The 24767-nt window shown below is 29.7% G+C and overlaps 2 protein-coding genes across 3 annotated transcripts; both read right to left on the bottom strand.

Moving 5' to 3' along the window:
- Nucleotides 1-547: 547 nt before the first annotated feature.
- pod1 (coronin) lies at nucleotides 548-13477 on the bottom strand. Of its 2 annotated transcripts, XM_011504742.1 has the most exons (19): nucleotides 13248-13477; nucleotides 11978-12197; nucleotides 11510-11658; nucleotides 11179-11365; nucleotides 10602-10899; nucleotides 10266-10521; nucleotides 10022-10174; nucleotides 8192-8593; nucleotides 6938-7246; nucleotides 5137-5455; nucleotides 3810-3923; nucleotides 3494-3664; nucleotides 2291-2729; nucleotides 2002-2140; nucleotides 1694-1900; nucleotides 1472-1607; nucleotides 1212-1345; nucleotides 950-1039; nucleotides 548-693 (listed from the first exon to the last, which is right to left on the bottom strand). In XM_011504742.1, exons 2-19 carry the CDS (start codon nucleotides 12135-12137, stop codon nucleotides 685-687), a joined length of 3672 nt encoding a protein of 1223 aa, XP_011503044.1. In that variant the 5' UTR covers nucleotides 12138-12197; nucleotides 13248-13477; the 3' UTR covers nucleotides 548-684. The 2 variants fall into 2 exon arrangements, with proteins under 2 accessions (XP_011503044.1, XP_011503045.1); XM_011504743.1 differs by lacking the exon at nucleotides 8192-8593 and having other exon boundaries at nucleotides 13248-13475.
- Nucleotides 13478-17125: 3648 nt separating this feature from the next.
- Nucleotides 17126-24682, bottom strand: LOC105366336 (contactin). The gene is made up of 10 exons (XM_011504744.1): nucleotides 23883-24682; nucleotides 23395-23776; nucleotides 23030-23132; nucleotides 21942-22414; nucleotides 20939-21217; nucleotides 20353-20802; nucleotides 19608-19814; nucleotides 18935-19215; nucleotides 18051-18281; nucleotides 17126-17616 (listed from the first exon to the last, which is right to left on the bottom strand). Exons 1-10 carry the CDS (start codon nucleotides 24678-24680, stop codon nucleotides 17149-17151), a joined length of 3672 nt encoding a protein of 1223 aa, XP_011503046.1. The 5' UTR covers nucleotides 24681-24682; the 3' UTR covers nucleotides 17126-17148.
- Between the last annotated feature and the right edge of the window lie 85 nt (nucleotides 24683-24767).

Below are 24767 nucleotides of genomic sequence, written 5' to 3' on the forward strand. Positions count from 1 at the left end.
TAATTTTATTTTTTAATGTTCTACGATATTTAGTGCTTAATTAAAAATCTTTATCAATATAAAAAAGACTTATCTTCGTCGATAGCACATTACTCGTAGACGACTGAACAATATAGAGCTTCACTTGGTCTTTATATCTTATTTTTCTTAAATAACCACTAAAGCGTATTTTTAGTCCATGATATAATAATACTATGTTTTCAGATTAGGCATTCATAAACAAAATTCTGAGAAAAGCATTTCCAGACTAGAACTATCATCACGTTTGCTTCATTCAACTATAAGACATTCCTTAGAATCCATTATTATATTTATTTATCCTTTGCTTAGGACTGTTCAGAACTGATAGTCTTTATAAAAAAAGAATTGTCATCACATAACATACAAATACAAATATAAAAGTTTTGCATTCTTATTCATGTTTATAAAACCTTTACAAACGAAACGTAAAAAAACTTATTCAAATACAAAGCAGCTAAATTACTATATATATATATATATATATATATATATATATATATATATATATATAATGAATAAATAGGTAATCCACTTGTGGAATAACGATCAAAGAATTATATTACTTTGGACAATTCCATACCTTTGCACAAATACCCTCCGGACATAAATATCTTTCATATTATAAAAATCATCTTTGAAAATTTTCATTATCTGGCGTAATATTTAATCGTCCTATAAAAATATAATTATAAATATAAGAAATGAAAGTAATAAATAGTATGGTAAATTATTTAATTTTAATAAAATAAAATAATAATTTTAATTTAAGATTACTTTAATAATTTAATGATATTTATCTGTGTCATTTTTTCTATTAATTTACTTCATACTAATTAATATAATTTCAAAATAATCATAAAAATGCAATCTATAATAATACATTAGTACTTATCAAATAAAAAATTTTAAACAAATAAATAAAATATACCCATTCGTGATCTTCCACGCCCTCCACGTAATCTTGTTCCAGTGGACATGTAATTACATCACCCACAAGGATGCTCAAATTCTTTTGCATCTAATGTAAACATTAAAAAATCCCAATGAATTAGAATATTATAAAATAATGAACAATCTGTTTTAATTTCAAATCGTTTTCAAATATATTATTATAATGATTGTAAGTGAAATTATAAATAACGAATAATTCATTCTTTTAACATTTTAGCTTTCGAGAAAATTTTGCTTACGTCTAATTGTTTTGCTCTAACATCGGGATGATATCCAGATAATTTTGTATAAGGCTGAGATATTGATAAATTCCCCATGTTTTGTTTAGCCGAAATTGGCGCGGTTACCACTGCTTGTCCTTGATTTTCAGTTACTAATAAAGAAAATAATTTAACTTTTAGACATTTGAATTTTAAGATTTTAAAACGGACTTTTAAATTATTGCTCAAAGCTCCATTCAAATTACAATAAGCTTTAAGCTCTTAGATGAAATACTTACAATTATCCATCCCAGGAGGTTTTAAATTGATTCTTAATACTTGCTTATTAACTCCATCAAACCACTCTCTTGAACTCATTGCAGGTATCCATGTTACTTTAGTTGGTGGAAATAAATCATCTTGAAAAAGTTCACTCTGCGGAAAAATGCACAAATGATTTTTAATATATTTTAGATGAAAATCTTTGGAAAAAATAAAAAGTCTTAAACTTGATTAATTACTTTAATTCTCGGTACTGTAAAACTTAACGGCTCTATAGTATTATTCGTTAATCTTAAAGCAGATGCAAACTCGACACTTGCAACGTCACATTTATTTTTCGGCAAGAAAGATAAACCTTGATGCAATGAAGCACAACGGTGATGACTTAACGGGCAACAAAACGGTGCCTCTTCTGTTACTTCAAAGGCATAAATTGTCGAGTCGCCCTAAAATAAATAATTCAGTTCCATTGAAACATACGAATTAATTATGAAATTAATATTATCAATAATAGTAATGATAGCGATAATGATTAATGTGAGCTTACTCGTCCTGTAAGAAATAAAGTCGAGCTATCCTCGTCGTAATATGGCATTAAAATTGCTGGAGAAACATCGAGACCAACTGTATTTAATGGAGCATTTAGATTATCTGACTTAAATACAAGTATTTGTCTTTCTGAAACTCTGTAAGGATTGTAAAATTTTATGTTTATAATTATACGCATATCGGATAAATATAATAAATTTCTTCAAAATATTTTCACTTGTTATAATATTTTTATATATATTTATATATTTAATAACCTTATAAGAATATAATTTCACAATACTTACTTATCGAATCCCATAACAACCAAATAACGTCCGTCTAACGCCCATACAACTCTAGCGCCCCTCGTGCCCACTGGGCCTTTGCCCTCTCTAATAGGGATGTCACTGCTTCGTGGCTTATAGATTCTTAGTTTACCTGCTTTGCAAGCAGTGGCGACATACTGACCACATGGTGACCAGGCCAAGCTAAATATCTGATCGGTGTGGCCATGTAATGTAATCTGACTTTTTATCGACAGACCGGATATCAGAGGCTCAAGGTCCCAGATTTTCACCGTCATATCGTAAGAAGCTGAAGCAAGAACGTCGGCCGCCAGAGGATGAAATTTAATGAGATAGATTTTATCAGTGTGTGCTTCAATTGTGTAATTGGGTTCGTTGGTTGGTTCCATTAATCCGGAATTCGGTATTTCCCACAATCGGATCATCCCATCGTCGCAAGCTAAAATAATTATTCGCGTATATTATAATAAAACATTCACGACGAATTCAAGAATATAATGGTTTTTGTGAAATTTAAAGTAACACTAAATGCACGAGTGATGAATGATTTAGGGTCATTGAACATAAATTCAATTATAATAAAGGAACTAAATGTTTCCGTATATCATTCATTATTAAATAGTACAACTAATATAGTTATAATATTATCAAGCAATTACAGATGAAAAAAAAATTTAAAAAAAAAAAAATATATATATATATATATATATATATATATTTTAGACAAATTTATTATTTTTATTATTACTTCAGTATCTTTACAATATTAAAGGGGACAGACGAAAGAATTTCATCTTATTTATACTTGTGATTTAAGCTCACGTCCTATTACAACTTGCATTCGATCAAAATAAAGAGAGAAGATAACTTCGCATATTTGATAAATAATGTCTTGACGCTATAATACAGTGTTTAATAGAAGGTATTGTTTATTTTGGTTTATCATTTAACAAATGCACCCGATCTCAAATTAATTGCAGAGTAGACTTAATCATAGACGAGATTATTGAAATTTAACATTGAAATACATATTATATTTGATACTTTATTACTCGCAAATTAATGTTTATGGATATAAACGTCTAATGCGATTAATTATTCGGTATAGTAAAACTGCTTTTGACTTTAGAATAAAAGAATTTCAGACAATTCTATTTAATATAATAATGTTAATGATTATTCATTGAAATATAAATAACCTACCAACTGCAAGATGCTGATTGTCGAAGGGATCCCATTGAAAATCCATAACAGTTGCTCCATGCACCAAAGCCGGCATAACCCCGTCGGGCAGTCTTCCTGTTCTTTTCAGCTCCAAAACCGCTATTTTTCCACCAGGACCGCTCAAAGGAACGGCTACTCTATCCGAATTGGCTACAAAATACAAATATATTATTCAACGTTTTATATAAAAAGCTATGCTACAATAGACTATTATTATCTTATAAAATCAAAACAATTTTTTACCACACGAACAAATACTTTGTCTTAGAATGACTGATTTAAAATATTTATTTACCGTGAAATCCATCGCATTCTCCGGATACTTGGCGACTGATGTTTCTAATATTTTCTATGTGTGTCGATTTATGTCCAGAGGTACCTTTCAAGTGTCTGAACTTAGATACTCTACCTATAATAAAATAGTTCAATATTTTTTAACAATAGTTCAAGAAAACACGTGGCACAATTTCAAATAGTATGGAAGATGTTATCGAGTTATTGATAAACCGTTCGGTGACTAGCCACCTTCTTATTATAGTTGGGCCTCCATCATGAAATAAGGAGAGAGCGAGTAGTAATCGGCTAATACAGATTTTTCAGATTAAACGCATATGAATGATCGCATCCGACCCAACGACTCTCATAACAATATATTTGAAAATAAATAAATAATTTCGTGTGTCTGGGCACATGATAAATGGTTATGGAATAATAATATTAAATCCGAATACTAGAATTTAATACTAGAGGATGGATTTGGAGACATACAAGATATCGTCCTTTGGTTAGGACGGAACATACCTAAATGCCAATCGTCACTTCAAGGCAAACGAACGAAGGCAATATAAGAATTAATTTAAGAAGAAATTTGACTCCAAATGGGACCACGAAAGAATATTAATTATAATAAAAAATAACAACAACAACAACAACAACAACAAAAATTAATACAGCGCACTTAGATTGCTAGACAGTGCAAGATATGCAGAATAAAAATAATATAATAATCGAGAAATGACGTATTGGATTAAAACGTTGATTACATTATAGGATAACACACAGAGAGAGAGAGAGAGAGAGAGAGAGAGAGAGAGAGAGAGAGAGAGAGAGAGATGAATAATATATCAAACATGTATGCAATAACTAATCGATAAATGTTATATAGTATCAAAAATAAATGAGCTCTATGGCTCTTTAGTAATAAGCAAATTGAGCGTCGAAGTTAATTTCGAAGCTGTAACAACGGAGGCTGATTAGTAATTATCAGACATAGTTCGATACCCAAAATTGAAGGACTAACGGTCACAGTCAAGTCAAATACATTTTAAAGCATAAAAATCAAAGCAGATAGAAATGAAATGATTGGATGAGAACGAAACCAACTGCAACGAGGCTCTCTAAATATTTATTTAATTATGGTTGCCGTTTTTATGAAGTCAAATTATTAATTTTTCAAATTTTCAACGAACGGGAGAAAAGTGTCAAGACAGTTAGCTTTTAATCCCACAATTTCAGTTTACGATGGCGTATTTGTTATTTTTAAAATATACTAAAAGATGAAATGAATTAATTAATATCGCTAAATCGATAAACCAACCATAAAATTAACAAGTATAACTCACCAAATACCGTGGATGTTCTTTTAGGAGTTGGAGTAGTTATAGGTTCCGGCTTCTCGAGTCGTGGATCCATACTTTGCTGTCGCAATATTGGAATAACTTTTTTTACGTCATCCTCCTTAATGATGTCGCTTTTTGTTTTAAAAGAATCTCTTCGCCTTATCGACGTTGGTGAGCCAGTCGCCTTCTCTGCCAAATTACCATCAGTTACCGATGCAGATCTGTTCTCGTATAAGCGTCGTCTTTCAGCTATGGAATTTCTATTGGAATTTCCTCTTTCAAAATTACCAGAATCTTCATTTTCGGGCGATTCATCCTTTACCTTTTAATTAAGAAATGCGTTTCGTGCAATTTTTCTATTACATAAAATGCTGTTTGTATTGTTAATATTTTAATAATAATTTGAATATATAGGTCCTCCTCTTATTTTCTCTCCCTCGCCTCTCTCTCTCTACACACACACACACACACACACACGCACGCACGCGCGCGCGCACACACACACACACACACACACACACACAAAATTCTCCCCATCTCTCTATATATATCTATCTATCTATCTATCTATCTATCTATCTATCTATCTATCTATCTATCTATCTATCTATCTATCTATCTATCTATCTATCTATCTATCTATCTATCTATCTATCTATCTATCTATCTATCTATCTATCTATCTATCTATCTATCTATCTATCTATCTATCTATCTATCTATCTATCTATCTATCTATCTATCTATCTATCTATCTATCTATCTATCTATCTATCTATCTATCTATCTATCTATCTATCTATCTATCTATCTATCTATCTATCTATCTATCTATCTATCTATCTATCTATCTATCTATCTATCTATCTATCTATCTATCTATCTATCTATCTATCTATCTATCTATCTATCTATCTATCTATCTATCTATCTATCTATCTATCTATCTATCTATCTATCTATCTATCTATCTATCTATCTATCTATCTATCTATCTATCTATCTATCTATCTATCTATCTATCTATCTATCTATCTATCTATCTATCTATCTATCTATCTATCTATCTATCTATCTATCTATCTATCTATCTATCTATCTATCTATCTATCTATCTATCTATCTATCTATCTATCTATCTATCTATCTATCTATCTATCTATCTATCTATCTATCTATCTATCTATCTATCTATCTATCTATCTATCTATCTATCTATCTATCTATCTATCTATCTATCTATCTATCTATCTATCTATCTATCTATCTATCTATCTATCTATCTATCTATCTATCTATCTATCTATCTATCTATCTATCTATCTATCTATCTATCTATCTATCTATGTATGTATATTTATATGCATAAGATTTATAATTTATTATTTTTTTATAAAACAAATAAGTCTTCTTTTAAATTTAATATAAAATGTTACAAATCATTATTTATATTTCCAAGTAATGAAAGCACCGTATCAAAAAATAAGCCAAAACTATGATTTGTCTAATATGTTATTAATTCTGTTGAAATGTAATTCGTCGATAAAATAATTTGTCCGTAGAATAATCATAAAATAATTAACGACAAATGATAATAAATCATCGAACAAACGTTAAAATGGTACTAATCAAACAAATTTGAAACCTCTCAAATATTTATTACATTCTATGAATAAAACTGAGCTTATACTTTATATTATACTTTAATTATTTTTTAATAATCGTTACTCCATAAAACAATGTAATAAAATTAGCAAATGTCACCTAATTAACAACTTTCAAAGTCCATTACTACTCTATTTACCTTGACCTCGAATAGTCTGCGTCTCTCGGCCGTACTAGGAGTCTTTGGTTTATACCCAGAATCGCTCGAATTGGCATCCTCCTCGATAGAACTGGAATCACTCTTGATAGGTTCGAATTCCTTACCGCGGTCGGTTTCGTAAGTTGGTGACTTGTCAACGTCATTCATCAAATCCTTAGTGTCGTAACCATCGTTGTTTACATGGCCATTGCTCTCACCGGATGGCGCGTGCGGAACTGAAAACACCTTATCAAATGAAAACTCTTGACTCGCTGACTTGGCTTGAAATGGTTTTGGTCCCAAGCGTGGCTGTAAAAGACGAAAGACGACTCAATTACTTTTATATAAGTATAAATGAACATTCAAGCGAAATATGAAAATAATTGAGACCTATGGGTTTCAATTCTAGTGATAGAAAATTAAATAAATGTTTTATGTAGTTAACAAATTTTACAATTAAATAAGATACTTTTATCTTACCTTTGAAAAGGTAAATTGTACAATTTGTTAAAGTGCAGTTTAATGCATGAATAATAATAATAACAATAATAGTAATTTTCGTGTTAATTGATATTTGGTAAGGAAATAAAAAAATCTCTTATTCATAAAAGAACATATGAAAACAGTGATGTGTTTTATAATATATTATTATTATGTAATAAAGCATAAAGTAAATTATGTAAATACTAAATGCTTTTAAAATAAAACATGGGATTATATAAAAAAAAAAAAAAAAAAAAAAAAAAAAAAAAAAAAAAAAAAAAACATATATAACCACAAGGATAAAGTTTGTTAGCTTATAAAAATATTTGTTTTGCAAAATTAATTTCTTTTTCGAAATGTTTTTTTATTGCCCTTTATTAATTAATATATTTATAATGCAAATAAGTTAATTGCTAAACATACATTAATAATTAAGATTATACGTTGGAATATACACAAGAAATATTTATTATAGCTAAACATCGATACCAACAACATTATGATTATTGATGATTATGATTATATTTTAATACTATTAAATGCTATTATAAAAATTAAAAAAAATTTTAAAATCAACCATAATAATTTCGCGTTTTATTTTTATAAACAAAAACAAACTTTAAAATGTAGTCTTATAAACTGAAATAAATAATAAAATATAATTATATACGCGTACACTCACACACATACAAATTAATAGCTTAAAATATAAAAATCTATGTAAAATAGACCTACGAAAGATAATCCATATATCATTATCAAGTATCAAACCTTATATCCTCCAATGACGTTTGGATTCACAGAGGTAACAACTGATCCAGGATTCGGTGTTGTTCTCGGACGAGCTACTGGCTTCGGTTCTTCTTTTGTTCCCTCCTCCGACAAGCTATTAGTCCTGGAAGCTCTTGGAAGAGGTTTTGGTGGAACTGTTTGAGCCCCATTCTGCATCTTCGATTTTTCATCTTCCATTTTATCGAGCTCGGCCTTTTTATAATCCTTGTCCTCGTAAATGTTATTCTTTTCATGAATCATATCATCTTTTTCCGATATAATGTACGATTGAGCCTTCGCGTATCCTTTTGGGGTTGACATTGCTATTGCCTTCTGCTGTCGAACCTCCAATTTCATATCTTGCTGGTTATTTTTCAAGGTAGTTAGATTTCCTTTATGTACCTAAAGGTCCGATAATTTACTTAATGCTGAATTCAATTCTACTTGGTCTTGGACAAACACCAGCATTTACCGACGATATTCCAAGCAATCTACATATGACATTTTTATAAAATCTATACTTTAACAAATAAAGCCACTTGCTAACAACTATTTATCATCGTCGACATATATAGTTATTTAAATATATTACATATATTCGCACAGTTTATAATATTTATTTAAATATTTTCTTAAATTTTACTGAAATTTTTTTTTGTCTATTTAAATTAAATCACTTTTATTTTAATTAGATGAAACATATTTTTCTCGCGATTTCTATAATTTAAAAGCTATTGATTAGATATAATTGATTTATAGTTCAAAAAAACTTGTTTAAAAATTCAATATTTAGAAACTATTGGAAATATAAATCTGACTATACGCTCTAAACATCTTAATAAAACTATGATAAGAAGTTGAAATTTATTCAATATAGAAAGTTTAAGAACAAAGCAATTTATTAAATTCCTTAATAACGCAGTCAATGATGATAATTTTTGCAAATAGTTTTCTAATACATTTGTAACTAAACATTTTATTTACATCACTTAAAAAATTTACTTGAAACAACTTGTTTAATTATATATATATATATATATATATACACACACTCATAATAAACTGATTTATATACTTATTAAATAAAATAAATAATTTAAAAAAATATATTTTTAACTTCAAACTATTTTTAGAAAATTCGTATTATACCGATACTAATTTGTATACCCCGATTATTTTAATGAAAAATATTTAAATCTTTATTATATATTTTGCTAACTAAGAAAATTGCTATTAAGCTGTTAATGAAAATATATTTATAATCAAGTGACTTTATTTCTACATTACAAAGCAAACATTTGTATATTAAGTGCAAACTTCTAACAAATAAATATGGAAATTGACGATCTAAACATTTTATTTTACTTACACAAAAATTTTAACTACTGATCATCAGTGCCAGTTTTCTCAATATAGAGAAATACAAATAAACTACAAAAATTATAATTGACATCTGAAATATGAAAGAAAATGAAATAAATAACATATAAAATTATATGCCAAAAATTTATGCTCCAAAAGTCCACAGCAATCAAAAGATGAAGTACATATTCTTGATTTAAAAGTCAAATTACATGGTTAAGCATCACTTAAAAGCTAACTGTAAAGTACAAATCAAAATAGTGCATAGAATTAATAAAATATAAAAATATCTATGAATTAATGCATAGAAAAGTAGATTACAAACGTGATAACTAAACACACGCACTCAAATGCATTCGTAAACAAACAATATTTACATACATGTTAAATTACTAATATAAGTAACATTAAAAATAAATGCAAGGATGATAAAGGTTGATATAAATATTAAAAGAATAAAAATATTACCGTCATTGGTTCTTCTCCTTTATTTCTTTTTGCTGGATCTAATGATATTTTTGGTACTGATAAATCATGTCCTTGAATCCAAGCAGCTGCTGTATTTTGAGTTATGTAGCCAGTTGTATCGGGATAAATATCCGCATGAAAATCTCTATAGGTCTAGAAATATAAATTATCTCTCAATAAAGAATTAAAAAAAAACTTTTGTTATTCTGCTTGTTTAATATATACAATTTATTATTATACATACCTTTCTTGGTACTTGATACATAATAGGAATGACCATTGTAGATGTTAGTTGAAGTACTCTATTAACTTCAGCCTGCATGACATTTAATGCTCGTTTTGGTACGACACAAACGCCTTTTGTTTGTTCTCCACTATGTCTAATACCTTCGACTAAATATGGATCCTTTTCTGTGACTTCCATATACATTATCGTAGTATCTCCTTTACCAGCAAGAAATAGCATGTTTGTATCAGGATCGAATAATGGCATTAAAATTCTAGATAAAAAAGAAAATTTTAATATCCTTAGATCATAAGATTTAAATAATGATTAAGCGTGCGATCAAGTTTTCATTACCCTGTGCTACAATCAAGTTCTAAAGTTTTTACTGGATCGTTTAAGTTTCTCAAATCACGAATATACACTTGTCGTAGTCTAGCAGAATCAAAGCCTGTCGTTAAGAGTCTATCAGAGTTTCCCAACCATACAATTCTAGAATCCTTAATACTTTGATGACTGGAAGCAGATTGAACGATACTTTTTGCAGCACGAGGATCTATAACTCTTACTTGCTTATCTTTACAAGATGTGGCAAGTAAAGTACCATCGTGTTTCCAACTAAGCGATTGTATAACTTCTTTATGTTCAACATTAGCTGTTTAAAAAAACATAATAAATTAAAAACAGTAAATATCAATAATATTATAATCGAACCGAATTATAGAAGAATATTTGTATTTAGCCTAAGCTTTTAAATGATATAAAATCCATATCTATTACAATTTCTTTATCAATAATACATTAATATTAAATTTTATTTAAAATACTTTGTTAAAACATTAAAAATAAATATGATAAAATAATTGGTAATTACAAAAAAATTTTACTGTATTTGAATAAACAGTTAGTTACATTAATAAGAAAATATACATACAAAATAATTCTTTCTGAGAAAGAACATCCCAAAGAGTCAATTTTGTATATGACACAGTTGTCAAAAGATGCTCTGCACAAGGATGCCAACGCACAACTTCAACCCTCCTTTGACGATGAGAAAAAATACACTCTGGATTACAAAGTGGTTCTTCTAATCCAATTTCTGGTATGTGCCACAATTTAACCTAAAAATTAACATATCAATATTTTAAAGATTTAATCTCGATAACATAAGTATATATTTATACATACATATAAAATATAAGCTTCTTTGTAAACATTTCTATTAAATACAAATAAAAGTATAAATAAGAGAAATAGCACATTACCAAGCAATCTTGTGATCCAGTTGCAAGTAATCCATCGTGAAACGGAGAGAAATCCATATCTGTTACGGTATCGCCATGTGCATGAAGCAAAGGCATCAATTTACTTTTTCTACCACAGTCTTCTAATGGTAAAACAGCTAAACTGGAGCCTATAATAAAAAATTACATTAAATGTAGCATATTTCATTTTGATTTTCAAATTAAAATAACAAAATGACTATTTATAAAAATGGTAAAAGTAACACAATTAATTTTAATATCTGAATATTTTTTCATTTTTAAAAAGTTCAAAATATTCTACACTACTAATTTCATGATCAATGGTATACCATAACAATGGTTTAAATTATTAATACTTTTCTCATTGCAAATACTAATTTAATAATATTAGTTTCAATATTGTTTTTAACCACGAGCTATTTAATAATGCAATTACAGTAAAACTGTTGAATAATAATGTAACTTTACCATTATGATCTACGTTAAATGCCATAAATGCAGCAGATGCTGCAATATTGTTCCCATAAGTTTGATATGATCCAACACAGATATCACGAATACATGCTTCAGGTTTAGGTACAATAGGTGTAGCATTTTTATACTTTGATGCTTTGAATCTCCATGCCATGATGCTGACTTCAGTTGCTTTTGTATCCTTGTTAGGTCTTACACTATTGAATCATGTAATCTAAAAATATTCGGTTTAATTCAATTAAATATGATTCTTGATTCCAATTAAGTAAATTATTCATAATGCTTCATTGATAAAGAAAAAAACTTATTTCTTTAATAAATCATTTTTTAAATTATTTAACGACAAAAGAGTATAACATTTATACATAAGCTTGTGTATTCAAAAAGATAATTTACATCATTAATTTTTAATAAAACTTTGCAATACATTAAATTTAAAATTAAAATATTAACTTTCATATTTTTAATATCTATATATAAAATTGGAAATTGATTAATAGTTAAATAAAATATTTTACACACACACACACACGCACACGCACGCACGCACGCACGCACACATATGTCTGTATATATGTATATATATAATAATAATTATTATTATTATTTAAATATATAAAATGTATATGATTTGATTATTTCGTTATTAAAAATAATTGAAAATCATGGAAATATATAAATATATTGAATTATCATTGTAATCGATTTTAAAATAAGTAACTAAAATATTTTAAAAATTTAGTTACAAATAATAAAAGTAAATTTTCACATTTAGCAATTTTTTTCTCTTATAAATATCAACATCGAATATTTACTTCAATGTGATAATCTATTTTAATAAAATTATGATAAGCCAATATACGATTAGTATTTTTACTCTCTCTTTTTTATTCTACTAGACATTAAAAGGTATCAGCCAATTAAATAAAGGGCTTAAAACAACAAGATTGAAAAAAAGAAGCTTAAAACTGTATTTGCAACTAGAGTATAGTAATTGAATTACTTTTATCAAACTTTAAAGAAGAACGAATAACTATTTTATTTTACGAACGAATAAAAATTTTATTCCACAAACAAAAAATACCGCTTTGTAGCAACAGCGGTATTATAAATATACGCAACCTTATATATGGATTTATATGCATGTATATATATATATATATATATATATATATATATATACACATATAGATATTATGCATGTGTGTAATTTGCATTGAAATACGAAACACAACGAAAAACAATAAAATGAAAATATACCTACCACTAATAGATTGCTACACAACCATTGACGAATTATTTCGCGAATAACTACACGAAAATTCGTATTCAATTTCCACTTTTCACTATTCAACTCCAAGCATAAATTTTTCACAAGACCGTGCGTACTGACAAGTGTAAATAATAAATATAATATACCGTAGTCCGAGTGAAATTCTCGCAAGAAAGAGAAGATGAAAAAAAGTACACAAAAACGGTCTGACAGACAATGCCGGAAATAAAAAACCAGAAGCCTTCTTACACTCTCTTGACTCTTCTCCCCTCTCTGCTACTGTCGATCGTTCGCTCTCTCTCTCTCTCTCTCTCTCTCTCTCTCTCTCTCTCTCCTTTATCCTCTGTCTCTACATATACAGAGTTAAGTGACTCAGTGGGTATTCGTATTGACGGTCATTCGTTGTAAATTGAAATTTTTATTTGAAAGAAGACGTAGGAATAAAAATTAATATTGTATTTTCACAATAAGTAATTCAATTTTTCTTCATGCGCAACACTTTAATAAACTTGACGATGAATTTTACAAGTTATATTATACGTCATTTTATATATACTTTTATATTTAACTAATTTAACATTATATACAGAATAAGTATATGAATATGTAATAACAGTAATTTTTAATAAATTCATTTGTATCAAACAACTAATTATGAATGACGTATATTCAATCTTATTTGTCTATTACTTAATTAAATATTCTACAAAATCAAATCAAAGTTTAATCAAGTAAAATTGTCAAACTTGATTTAATAAACATTATGTGTATTTAACAGTTTATCGTTATGTAATAAAACTCGTCTCTCAATTAAATTATATACTAAATATAAAATGAAAAGAAGATCCTGCATATCTGCTAATTGCTGTCAAATGCCATTAATTGATATTGGTTAACAAAATATTTAACGCTTATAAACATTTGTAATAAAATGTTATTTATCAATAATGTATTCTGAATTTTTCATAACATAATTTTAAATGAAAAATAAAAATTTTAATTAAAATGAATATATTCATTTAAAATTTTCCGAAATAAAATTTAAAAATTAAATTAAACGATAAAAGAACAATTTTCACCGATGCATTGATGTTCTATACATTATTTATTAATAACGCAACAAACGTTATGAAAATGCTTTTGCAAGCTTATTACCAATTAAATTCCATAAAATCGTGCTGATGTTTTTGAAATAATAATTTAATGTTTAACATGCATTTCAAAACGCCTTATATTCCAGTTTAGAGTGCGAACATTTGGTTGTTAAATGAACAAAATTACCGTCAAAATTACCGAGCGTAGAAGGAAAATTAAGCCACGTCCTGGCGTCACTTTCCTTTTAGACAACAGAGAAATATGACATTCTTATCTTTGTCTAGCAATACAAAATCTACTAGCCCCGCCTACACGGAAAATATATTACCGACGCTTGCTGATATAGTATGATAGAGAGGAGGGAGTTGGAAAAGCATTTATAGTGTTGAAATGAATAGCGGCGACGTCGACGATCCCCTCCGAGAGTCGCGTAGGGGAGCTAATGACGGAAATAAGGGTTCACCCGAACTGCGTACTTTTCAGCATATTTGACAAATTTCGTTCGTATCTGAAAGACTAAAAATATTTTCAACTATTATCGTTATTATAGGTAGAACGAAATTTTTATAATTTATACAAATTTATTTTATAATATAAATAATGCTATTCGTACGAAAAATACAAATGGAACAGAAGGAAAACATTTTTAATTAATTAATCAATTATGTCATTCTTATTTTTATTTTACTCGTTTGTTAATAATGCTAATAAAATGCGATATTTGATAAATATTTAAAGAAAAATCTTTATTTCCACATGTGCTTTTCATTCAATTTAACAATACAATGACAATAATACATAGTGTGAATTTATATATAAACTAAATGTCTGGGGCTTCACGCAACAAAAATAACATCTTTAGTAATATTAAATTATTATTGTGGGAATAACTTTTATTATTATATTATCTCGTAAGCTACAATAAAATATCGATTTCATTTCATTTTCTTAATTGTATTGCTTAAACATTATATGGACAAGACATTTCTTCATATTGTTATAGGATGTAAATTGGACGGTATAAAAACGAATTTATTATTACATATTTATTAGAAAAATTATAAATTTTTATACATTGAATGTTCTATTTATAATTATATTATATTACTAAAGTATTCGACGCTTCATATATCTGGTAAATATCTTAAATTATTACCTGAATACTTGGACGGAAAATTTGAGATTCTCAGTTATATTATTTTTACTAATTACTCCTGCGTAAATATTGGAGTGAAAAGTCCGGCATAATTGCTCATCATTTATGTTATATTGGTTTTTGTGCAAAATTATGCTTTTACGTGATATATACTTTTAAAAGAGAACAAAAATACCATTAATACATACAACCACTTAAACTTTGTAATAGTATATCAATGACATTATTGCGTATAAAAAATACTCGAATATCGGTAAGTTAAAAAAGACGGATTCATTTCAATATGAATCTAAATAGTTTATATCTAACAATGATTTTTTTTTTTTTTTTTTTTTTTTTTTTTTTTTTTTGTTTTTATTGTAATGCACAGAACTGTCCAGCATATTCACACTGTCTTACAATACTAAATTGCATAAAAGTTTTTTGATCAATAAGTTTCATCGCTCTCTTAGAGAGGCATTACTCTTATAAAAAAATATTTTTTATTCTGCCTTCGTACGCGCGCGCGTCTGTATATATATATATATATATATATATATATATATATATATGTATGTATGTATATGTATGTATATGCATATGTATGCATGTACGTGCGTATGCGCGTATGTGTGTATGTTTGCATACGCGTGTTATATTCTTTCATTTAGCTTCAAATTAATAGTTACGAATATAGTACGTAGTAATGTTTACCAGGTATTTTAGTTTTATTTGTTATTATTTAGAAATTTTCACCAATAAAGATGAGAGACTACGCTTATGGCATTTAATATATTATTTTTTCTTAAGGCTCTTTCATGATTGTATTTTAAATATTAATAATGAAAATATAAAAAGTACGTTTTTTTTTTCACGGAAATTAATTAATGTTCAAAAATATTTATAATAACAAAATTATTTAACTGTAAAAAGTAGAGCTTATCGATCAAATTTATATAGAAAGCATTTATAGGAATATTTGAAAATAAGACAGTTTTTGATTTTGTATCGGTATTTCAAAATCTATCTCCTTATTAATCAAATTATACAGGGCTTTACATTCTTTTTAAATAATTGTTATTTTCAACTTTTGCTAAATGACAAATATATTAAAAAGTCATTACCACGTAATAAATAATGAAATAAAAAATATTCAATTGATTTACTATCATAATAATATTTTACGTATTCGATTAAAATTCTTTTAACGATATCTGATTTCTATTGAATTAATTTTTATAAACTCAAAAATTGTCTATAAAATCAGAATTACTTGAATTGCAAAATGTAAGAAAATATTAAGAAGAAAAAAGAAAAAAAAAAGAAAAAGAAAAAAAAGAATGAAAATTTTAGTTTATTTAGTAATAATGAAATTGTAAGAATTTGTTAATTATATTCACAAAGGCATGAAAAATGTTAAAGATATTTATATTAAAAATGTTTGTTTAATTTTCATCTCTGTCTCTGTAAATATAATTCTATATAAATTCATTGATAATATATATGAAAATTGATCAAAAAATTTAACATTAAATTTACTAGATACTGAAATTTATCGCATAAAAAGGTTAAAAGTAATTAATATAAAATCAAGTCTTTTAAATAAGAGTTGACCGATTAGTCACGATTAGTCACCCCAAGTGCGAATCTTTTACATTATTTTCAAACGTAACCAAAAACTTTAAAGAACATTAACATTACAATAATCAATGTTGAGTTCACCATTTTCTTAGATGTAGCATTTCCATAATCCGAAGCATCGCCCATTCTGAATCTATGAGCTGGACTAGACATTCTACCATCTCCTCCATTACTATATGCCAATACTCGAAGATAAAATTCCTTGCCCACACCTAGATTATTAATGATTGCCTCGATCGCACCTACAGGTACGATTGTATCCACCGCCGTACTCATATCTTGATCTGTCTCCCAAACTCTAATCTTAAATCCAATAACCGGCTCCTCATCCTTGATATTTTGCACATAACGCCACGTTACCCTCACTGACGTTGGATTTCTACCAAATACATGTACCGAGGATGGTGGATTTTGCGGGGACTTGCGATAGGTCCGTTCTAAGAAACGTTCGCTTTCGGGCCCCTCGCCAGCAGAATTATACGCCATGACCTTTGCGAATAAATCAATTTTTTTATATTATACAATGCACTCTAAAGGACACACAGTGCGCGCGCACATACATAATGTTAGTGATATTTCATTTTAATATATTGGCTATTTTTAAAATGAATATGAAAATAATGAATTAATTATTTAAGGGTGCTGAAATTTTTGAAAATCTCACTTTTTCATCAACACGATTGATTACTACTAATTTAGCAACCTAATTGAAATTGAGTACATATAATTTCAAATGTTAAAACGTAAGATAGAATATGAATAATAATGCAATAAAACGGCAATACAAGATTAAGCGTGATTAACGAAAATTTTTAAGCAATAAGGCGAAATGATGAAATCAACTTTTACACGGGTAACGTGCTTTTCCACGCTATTTTAATAAGCGAAGCAAATATCTTTACAACCTTTACAAGGCAAATTACCTTAACGTAATAGTATGTGTTGGGTTGCAATCCAACCACGAGAGACCAGGGCCGAGTCGTACGAGACAAATAATACACGGCATCCTCCTCACGATTCTTTTCTTTCCAGTATTTAATACGATGGCCTATGAGTTTGCCACGCACACGTTCACGAGTCTGCTCGATGGGCTGCCAAGTGACGTTCAAGGCTGTACCGTTGTGAGAGAGCGCGGACACTTGTTGCGGTGCAACCTAATAAAATGAACAAACGACAGTTTGACAAATTAATTTTTCAAGCTTCGCCTTACACGTAGACAATGGCTCGACTGAAGGCGGGCGTAGAAATAACTATAATTATTAGAATCTGAAGATGAAGAGAAAATCGAATTAATTAATGGATCGCTAAAAATATCATTGTTCCTTAATATTGGCAAAGAAAGATTGAGAAGAAAAAAATCGATCTCTTCTCTTTAAGTTGCTCCATAATTCATTCCTTTACAAATTTGGACAATTAATTTCACCAAGAATTAATATAGAAGAGAAATTCTTCTTGCATAATTCCTGGCAAATGTCGTTTGTTCGCTGCACGAAAAGTTTCAATTTTTTTTTTTACATTATTCTTTTGCATCTTTTAAAGCTTAAAATGTTCTATCCATTTAATTCGCACATTTGAATTAAAACAAACAAACAAACAAACAAACAAACAAACGAACAAAAATAAATAAATAAATAAAAATAATAATATTATAAAAAAAAATCATTAAATAAATATTATTGCATTTTTAAATCGCCGTAATAGGCACAAAATAAAAAAATAAAAAAAAAATAAAAAAAAAAAAAATAAAAAAAAAAACATTAAATGATTAGCGATTGAAGTGGAAAGCTGTTATCGTAACACAACGAACCTGCGGCATGTCCTCGGCACTAAATATCGTGACAATATCTGATTTTGGCCCGTAGCCAATGTCATTGGCCGGCTGCACTTGAACCTCGTACTCGGTGTAATAATACTGAGACTGAATGGACACTACGGCCATGCCAACGTTACCGTGTTCCTTGAGAGGCTGCGACTGGAATTCCGACTCGGCGTGCTTGCGACGCCAATAAACTTTATAATAAACACCAGGTCCGTATTGTTCAGCTGACTTCAGTGGATCCCACTTGATGGTAAGATCGCCAATTTTGCCTGAAACGGTGATTATATTTAATATAATATTATATGGGAATATGAGAAAATTAACTTGTACGTTAAAACTAGATATTTAACATATATCCTCAAGCGAAAAACACGATTGAATAAGGGATGAAGTACCAATCGCTAATTAGTCAAATAACAGTTTACTCAACTTTTCCTTATTCGACAAGGACATAGATGTTCATTGAATGTTAATTAAAACGTCGACATTTGATAAGGACATGGCGTCGATAAGGCGAAGGCAATACCAATGGATTTGTTACGCAATGCCTCGCCAATGTATCACCACGTTACTTCGATCCGGCAGCCTAATGCCCGCCCGCCCACCCACAATCGTCGCGCCACTTTGCGCATCCTTTTCCAAAATTTCATAATCGACTTACCACCACCACCCCTGATATTCGAAGGAGCTTTCATTGGTTTATCCGAGGGTGTACTGTATTGCGGTGAGGGCATCGAGGCTGGTCCATAACCGAGCTCGTTGCCGGCTTGAACACGAAACTCATAGGTCGTATAAGGATGCAAGACATTCTCGAGATACACTTGCTTCCGTCCGTTATATCTGTCCACTTCGGTGTACAATGTGTAATCTGTGAAATGTCATTGAAATAATGCTCTAGGACATGGTAGTTTAATCAATCCGTAATTACGTTATTGCGAATTATCAAGATTAGTTAGTAATTGCATTGAGCATCACGTCAATTAATCAATTCGGTTAACGGTCATTAATTCGGCAAATAATAATCTTACTCTCTCACTCTCACTCACTCACTCACTCACTCACTCACTCACTCACTCACTCACTCACTCACTCACTCACTCACTCACTCACTCACTCACTCACTCACTCACTCACTCACTCTCTCTCTCTCTCTCTCTCTCTCTCTCTCTCTCTATCCCTAACTCGCTCACTTGTAACATAATTACGGCAAAATGTAATTTAAGGGTATACATACGATAAATAATAGCATTGATTATTTGTCAAATGATAAATTCATAATATGTTTTCTCATAATGCCAAATAAAAGTGAATATCGTTAATTACACGATTAAGCTCTCCGTTAAACTCCTTTTAAACAGATCGTTCAAGGCCAATTTGCGAGGCTTGTTTAGTTTATCGATACACACCTTTAGTGAGATTAAACCACGTGTGATTCCAATTGGTCCTTGCACCGATGGCATACTTAACGATCGGCCTTCCGTGAAACGCTCCATCGGTCCACGTGAGTGTCACCGATGTCTTGGCGACGTTAACGACCTGTATGCCCCCCGGGGGTCCGGGCGGGCCCTCGATCGTAATCATCGTCCTCGATGCTATTCTGCCCACGGCACTCTTGACAATGCACTCGTAATCGCCGGCCTCGGCAAAGGTCGCATTGATAATATGAAGAGTGCCTCCGTCCACGACTATATGGGGATTGGCCTTGAGGTCCTTGTCGCGTATGCGCATGTCGTTGTGCATCCAAATGTAGGCTACGTCCAGCATTTCGTCGGTCTGAGCTAAGCAACGTAGGGTCTGATTGTAGTTGATCGCGGTGACGATTCGCGGTGGTAATGCCTCGATGAGCCTCGGTCCATCTGTAATACAAGTATATCGTGCGATTGGAAAATATTATTTTTGCCCCGTAAGCGAGTCGCTGTAACAACGCCCGATGTCCTTCAACTCTTATTTTAACGATAATTAAATGAGAATAATCGATGCTGTTGCGCTTACTCAGTACTATTAAACGACCGCGCGATTCGTCATTGCCGTACTGATTCGATGCCTGGCAGACGTACGTTCCCTCGTCATCTCTCGAAACCGGGCTTATTATCAGACTGCCCGAGTCGAGAATTCGTCTTCTGCCTCCACTCCCTAGAATATTGCCATCCTTTTTCCATGTGAACTTTGGCCGTGGTGCAGCTTCCGGATTACAAATAATTGTAACATTTCCGCCTTCGGCTGCGTATGTTTCGGGTTCGAGAGGTCGTTTCTTAAACGACGGTTTCAAAGCTATAAAAATCGATCGTATAATTTATGTTCGTGTAATAATAATATATAACAATAGCAATAACAATATGAACTATTTTGCATACTGTAAATATAGTTTTACAATCTTTTTGCCTCTCTGATATTCTCATTATTATCTTGTAGTCTTATGATAAAACGTTTCATTTCAAAGTATTCTTTTTATTGTTCGTATTTTGGAAAATTTATTAGTAAACAAGTTTCGCTCGATTATAAATATACGATAATAAATATAATTCGATGAATTACGCGTACTTGCATTATCGCGATAAATCGATTGATGATTTATTTGAAAATAAACGACAATTGATTTTATTCATTAAAAATATACCTTGACAGCACATTAATTGAAACAATCATTTATGAGTAACATTAACAATAAAAACTTGACAATTTAGAAAAATTACAATTATAAATAATAAATTTTAATGAAAACAAAAAAAAAAACAAAAAACAAAAAAAAAAAACAAAAAAAAAAACAAAAAATCACCAATTGTTGTTAATTATAACTATTAATTTATTCACTCTCTTCTTAAAACATAATTTGTTGATTTTTAATTGTTATGGTTAGAAAGAGATGCTAATTATTTATGTTTTTTAGCATGAGAAGAAATTATTATAGTATATAATAGATCTTCTTCTATTCAAAGTTTCAATATATATATATATATATATATATATATATATATATTATCTAACTAATGCTTACATAAAACTCTCAATTGAGCCGATGAATATTTAGTCTTGAGCTGATTTCTGGCTTCGCACTGATACATTGCCTCGTCTTTCTCTGGATCTAACGATTTGATTTTTAATACATTATCTTGTATTAAGTAACGGTCTCTATCTTCAGGTGGCAATGTATACATGTCCAGAATATCGCCGTTTCTCAGCCAGTTGTATGTGACGTCCGGTATGCCGAAGGCCTCGCATACCCACGTCAATTCGCCTCTGTTATCCATGTGTTTGTCGGCCAGAGGAACCGTGAAGTTCGGAGCCGCTTGGATGGACAGATACAACGATTCCGTAATGGAAGTTTTTTCGTTTCGAGCCCGACATACATATTTACCCTGATCCTCTATACGCACTCGCGGAATAATGAGAACGCGATTATGGTTTGTTAAGTAGGCACCGCGAGGAAGATCAGCACCGTGGCGAGTCCAGTTGTAGGAAGGAACAGGGCTACAAACAATGAAAGAATTATTTTATCTGCCTTTCTATTTCTTATTATCGAATGTGACAAGGTTAATTATTCGTTTTCGATTTATTAAATACTGCAACGAATAATTCAAAAATCGAAATAACCGTATACTTCATTTCAATCGCGTCACTTTCATAACCAAATAATTCCTCATTATTTTGACGTTTTTATATTAAATTTTGCACATAGTATATTAAACTTTAAATTATACAGTATGAAATGTATTCCTCTAATAGATGAAATTGTTCGTCAAATTATTTAAATATTCTCATCTTTTTATTTTGAAAAGTAAAAGTATTTACTTTTTCTTATTTTTTCGACATAACATTACTGAATTTCCAGGGCACTAGAATACATAATTTGGTCAAATTAAATTTAATAATTTCCTTAAATATTTACTGATCTTTTAATTGCTATTATACAAAAAGTGCATCGTATAACTTGTTATTTTTTAAAGTTGTTCTTGATAAAAAGTGTACTATTATGCTGTTATTTAAACAATTTGTACGATTTACAAAATTGTTAATTATAACTAAATTTTAGTGTTAAAGATTGTAACAATATCAATTGAATGGAATGTAATATTAATATCTTACAATCCAAATGCGATGCACTCCATTCTAACTTGATCACCAGCTATCGGAGCTTCTGGGAATATTTTTGGAAAATTAATTGGGAATTTCAATTGCTGCGGCGTTACTGTAACATTAACAAATTGAGTATAATTATTATGAGTTATCTAGAAAATTTAGGATACTCTACTACAATGATTTGTACAGAAAATATTTATACAATAAATTCTACAGAAAAATGAATATTTTATTAATTGCATTTTTTTATGTAAATGTGTATTTAGCTTTAAGTTTCCTTTACAAAGAGTAATTATCAAAATATTCTTTTAAAAAATTAATTAATAAAGTATATTTCACATTCTGCAAAGTATATTGCTTCAGAGACTTACAATGTGGACTAACGTAAAGTGGAAAAAATGGACCGTTACGGCCAGTATCGGAGGCAGTACTTTGTACATTGCAAGAATAATTGGCTTGATCGATCTTCTCAAGAGCTGAGAAGTATAAGGCACCATCGTACGATACGAACAGTCTTTCATTATCATCGTCTACAAAGTATGGAAAAGCCTCTCGAGCCCAGTAATATTTGACACCTGGGAAGTGTTGCGGTGGATCGCAGTAAACCGCTTTACCCCAATGTTCATCGCCTCGCTCTTCTGGACGTTTAAGATTGAATTCCAAAATGTAACCAAACGATAATTCAACGCTCTCGGATCTTATGGTTCCAAACATGTTTGTCGCTTTACAATGATAAGTTCCACGATCTTCGGTCTAAAAATGTTCGTCATTTATTTATTTATATTAGGAAAAATATTATTAAATATAATTACGTATGTTAAATAGATATTAGAAGGGCTAACAAAGTTTATATCGATACCTGATTTGGTGCAAAAATAATAAGAGTTCCTCCGCTAATGGTATATCTAATATTTTGTAATGGATCAATTTTTTTAGCAATAAGTCGATCATTTTGAAAATCTTCCTTAAACCAATCATAGGTTGGAGCTGGATATCCACCAGCTAGGCAGCTTAGAAACACATCATTATTTACAACCCGCTTGGTGACATCGAAGACTTTATTATCAGGCTGCTTAATAAAATATGGACCTCGTGGTATTTTCAGTGGATCGTTAACTTCAATACCGTATTGATAAGTACGGTCATCAGATTGTAAATAGTATAAATTAGCGGCAAGCGCCTCGCAAATATAATAATATAGATCCTGGCCATTGACTTTCTCTAAACCCCAACGTTTAAGTCCTTCGCTATATCCATAAACAAGATAGTCTTTTTTATGCGCATTATCTAATCTCTCTGGCAAAAATGCATTATCCATATTTATTAGCTGAGTACCGTCTTCATTTGTCCAATAACTGCCTTGCATTCTCACGCCCGTATACCATTTACGATGTTGCAGATCTTGCTGCAATAATTCTCTTAATGTATTTCCATGCTCTTCCAGTGAATTGATAGAAAGTAGATCGGCTTGATAAGCTAAGCAATTTCTACGTGCTTCTTCTCTAGATCTAGAACTTTTAATGAAACGATAACACGAGTCTTGAAACGATATCCATGGCTTAGGACACTTGTGATCAATTTCATTGTAATAAAAAGTTTGAGATGCGACGACACTTATTACAACCGATAGGAAAATTAATTTATCTCTTAAAGACATTGTATTGCCTGAAACAAAATATATTGTCCTTTTATTAAATGTCGTATAACAAATTCTTCGTCAATTATAATTCAATCCCATAACACC

Source organism: Ceratosolen solmsi, unplaced genomic scaffold (genome assembly GCF_000503995.2).
Source record: "Ceratosolen solmsi marchali unplaced genomic scaffold, CerSol_1.0 scaffold70, whole genome shotgun sequence".
Taxonomy (NCBI): Eukaryota; Metazoa; Arthropoda; class Insecta; order Hymenoptera; family Agaonidae; genus Ceratosolen; species Ceratosolen solmsi.

Excerpts from the sequence above, each read along its gene's own strand:
- pod1 (XM_011504742.1), bottom strand. The coding sequence starts at position 12,137 with ATGGCATGGAGATTCAAAGCATCAAAGTATAAAAATGCTACACCTATT. Across the intron at positions 11,659-11,977 it reads ATTTAACGTAGATCATAATG|GCTCCAGTTTAGCTGTTTTA; the intron begins GTAAAGTTACAT and ends TTTTTATTATAG. Across the intron at positions 1,901-2,001 it reads CTTTATTTCTTACAGGACGA|GGCGACTCGACAATTTATGC; the intron begins GTAAGCTCACAT and ends TATTTATTTTAG.
- LOC105366336 (XM_011504744.1), bottom strand. The coding sequence starts at position 24,680 with ATGTCTTTAAGAGATAAATTAATTTTCCTATCGGTTGTAATAAGTGTC. Across the intron at positions 23,777-23,882 it reads TTATTTTTGCACCAAATCAG|ACCGAAGATCGTGGAACTTA; the intron begins GTATCGATATAA and ends GAACATTTTTAG. Across the intron at positions 17,617-18,050 it reads ACACATACTATTACGTTAAG|GTCATGGCGTATAATTCTGC; the intron begins GTAATTTGCCTT and ends TTATTCGCAAAG.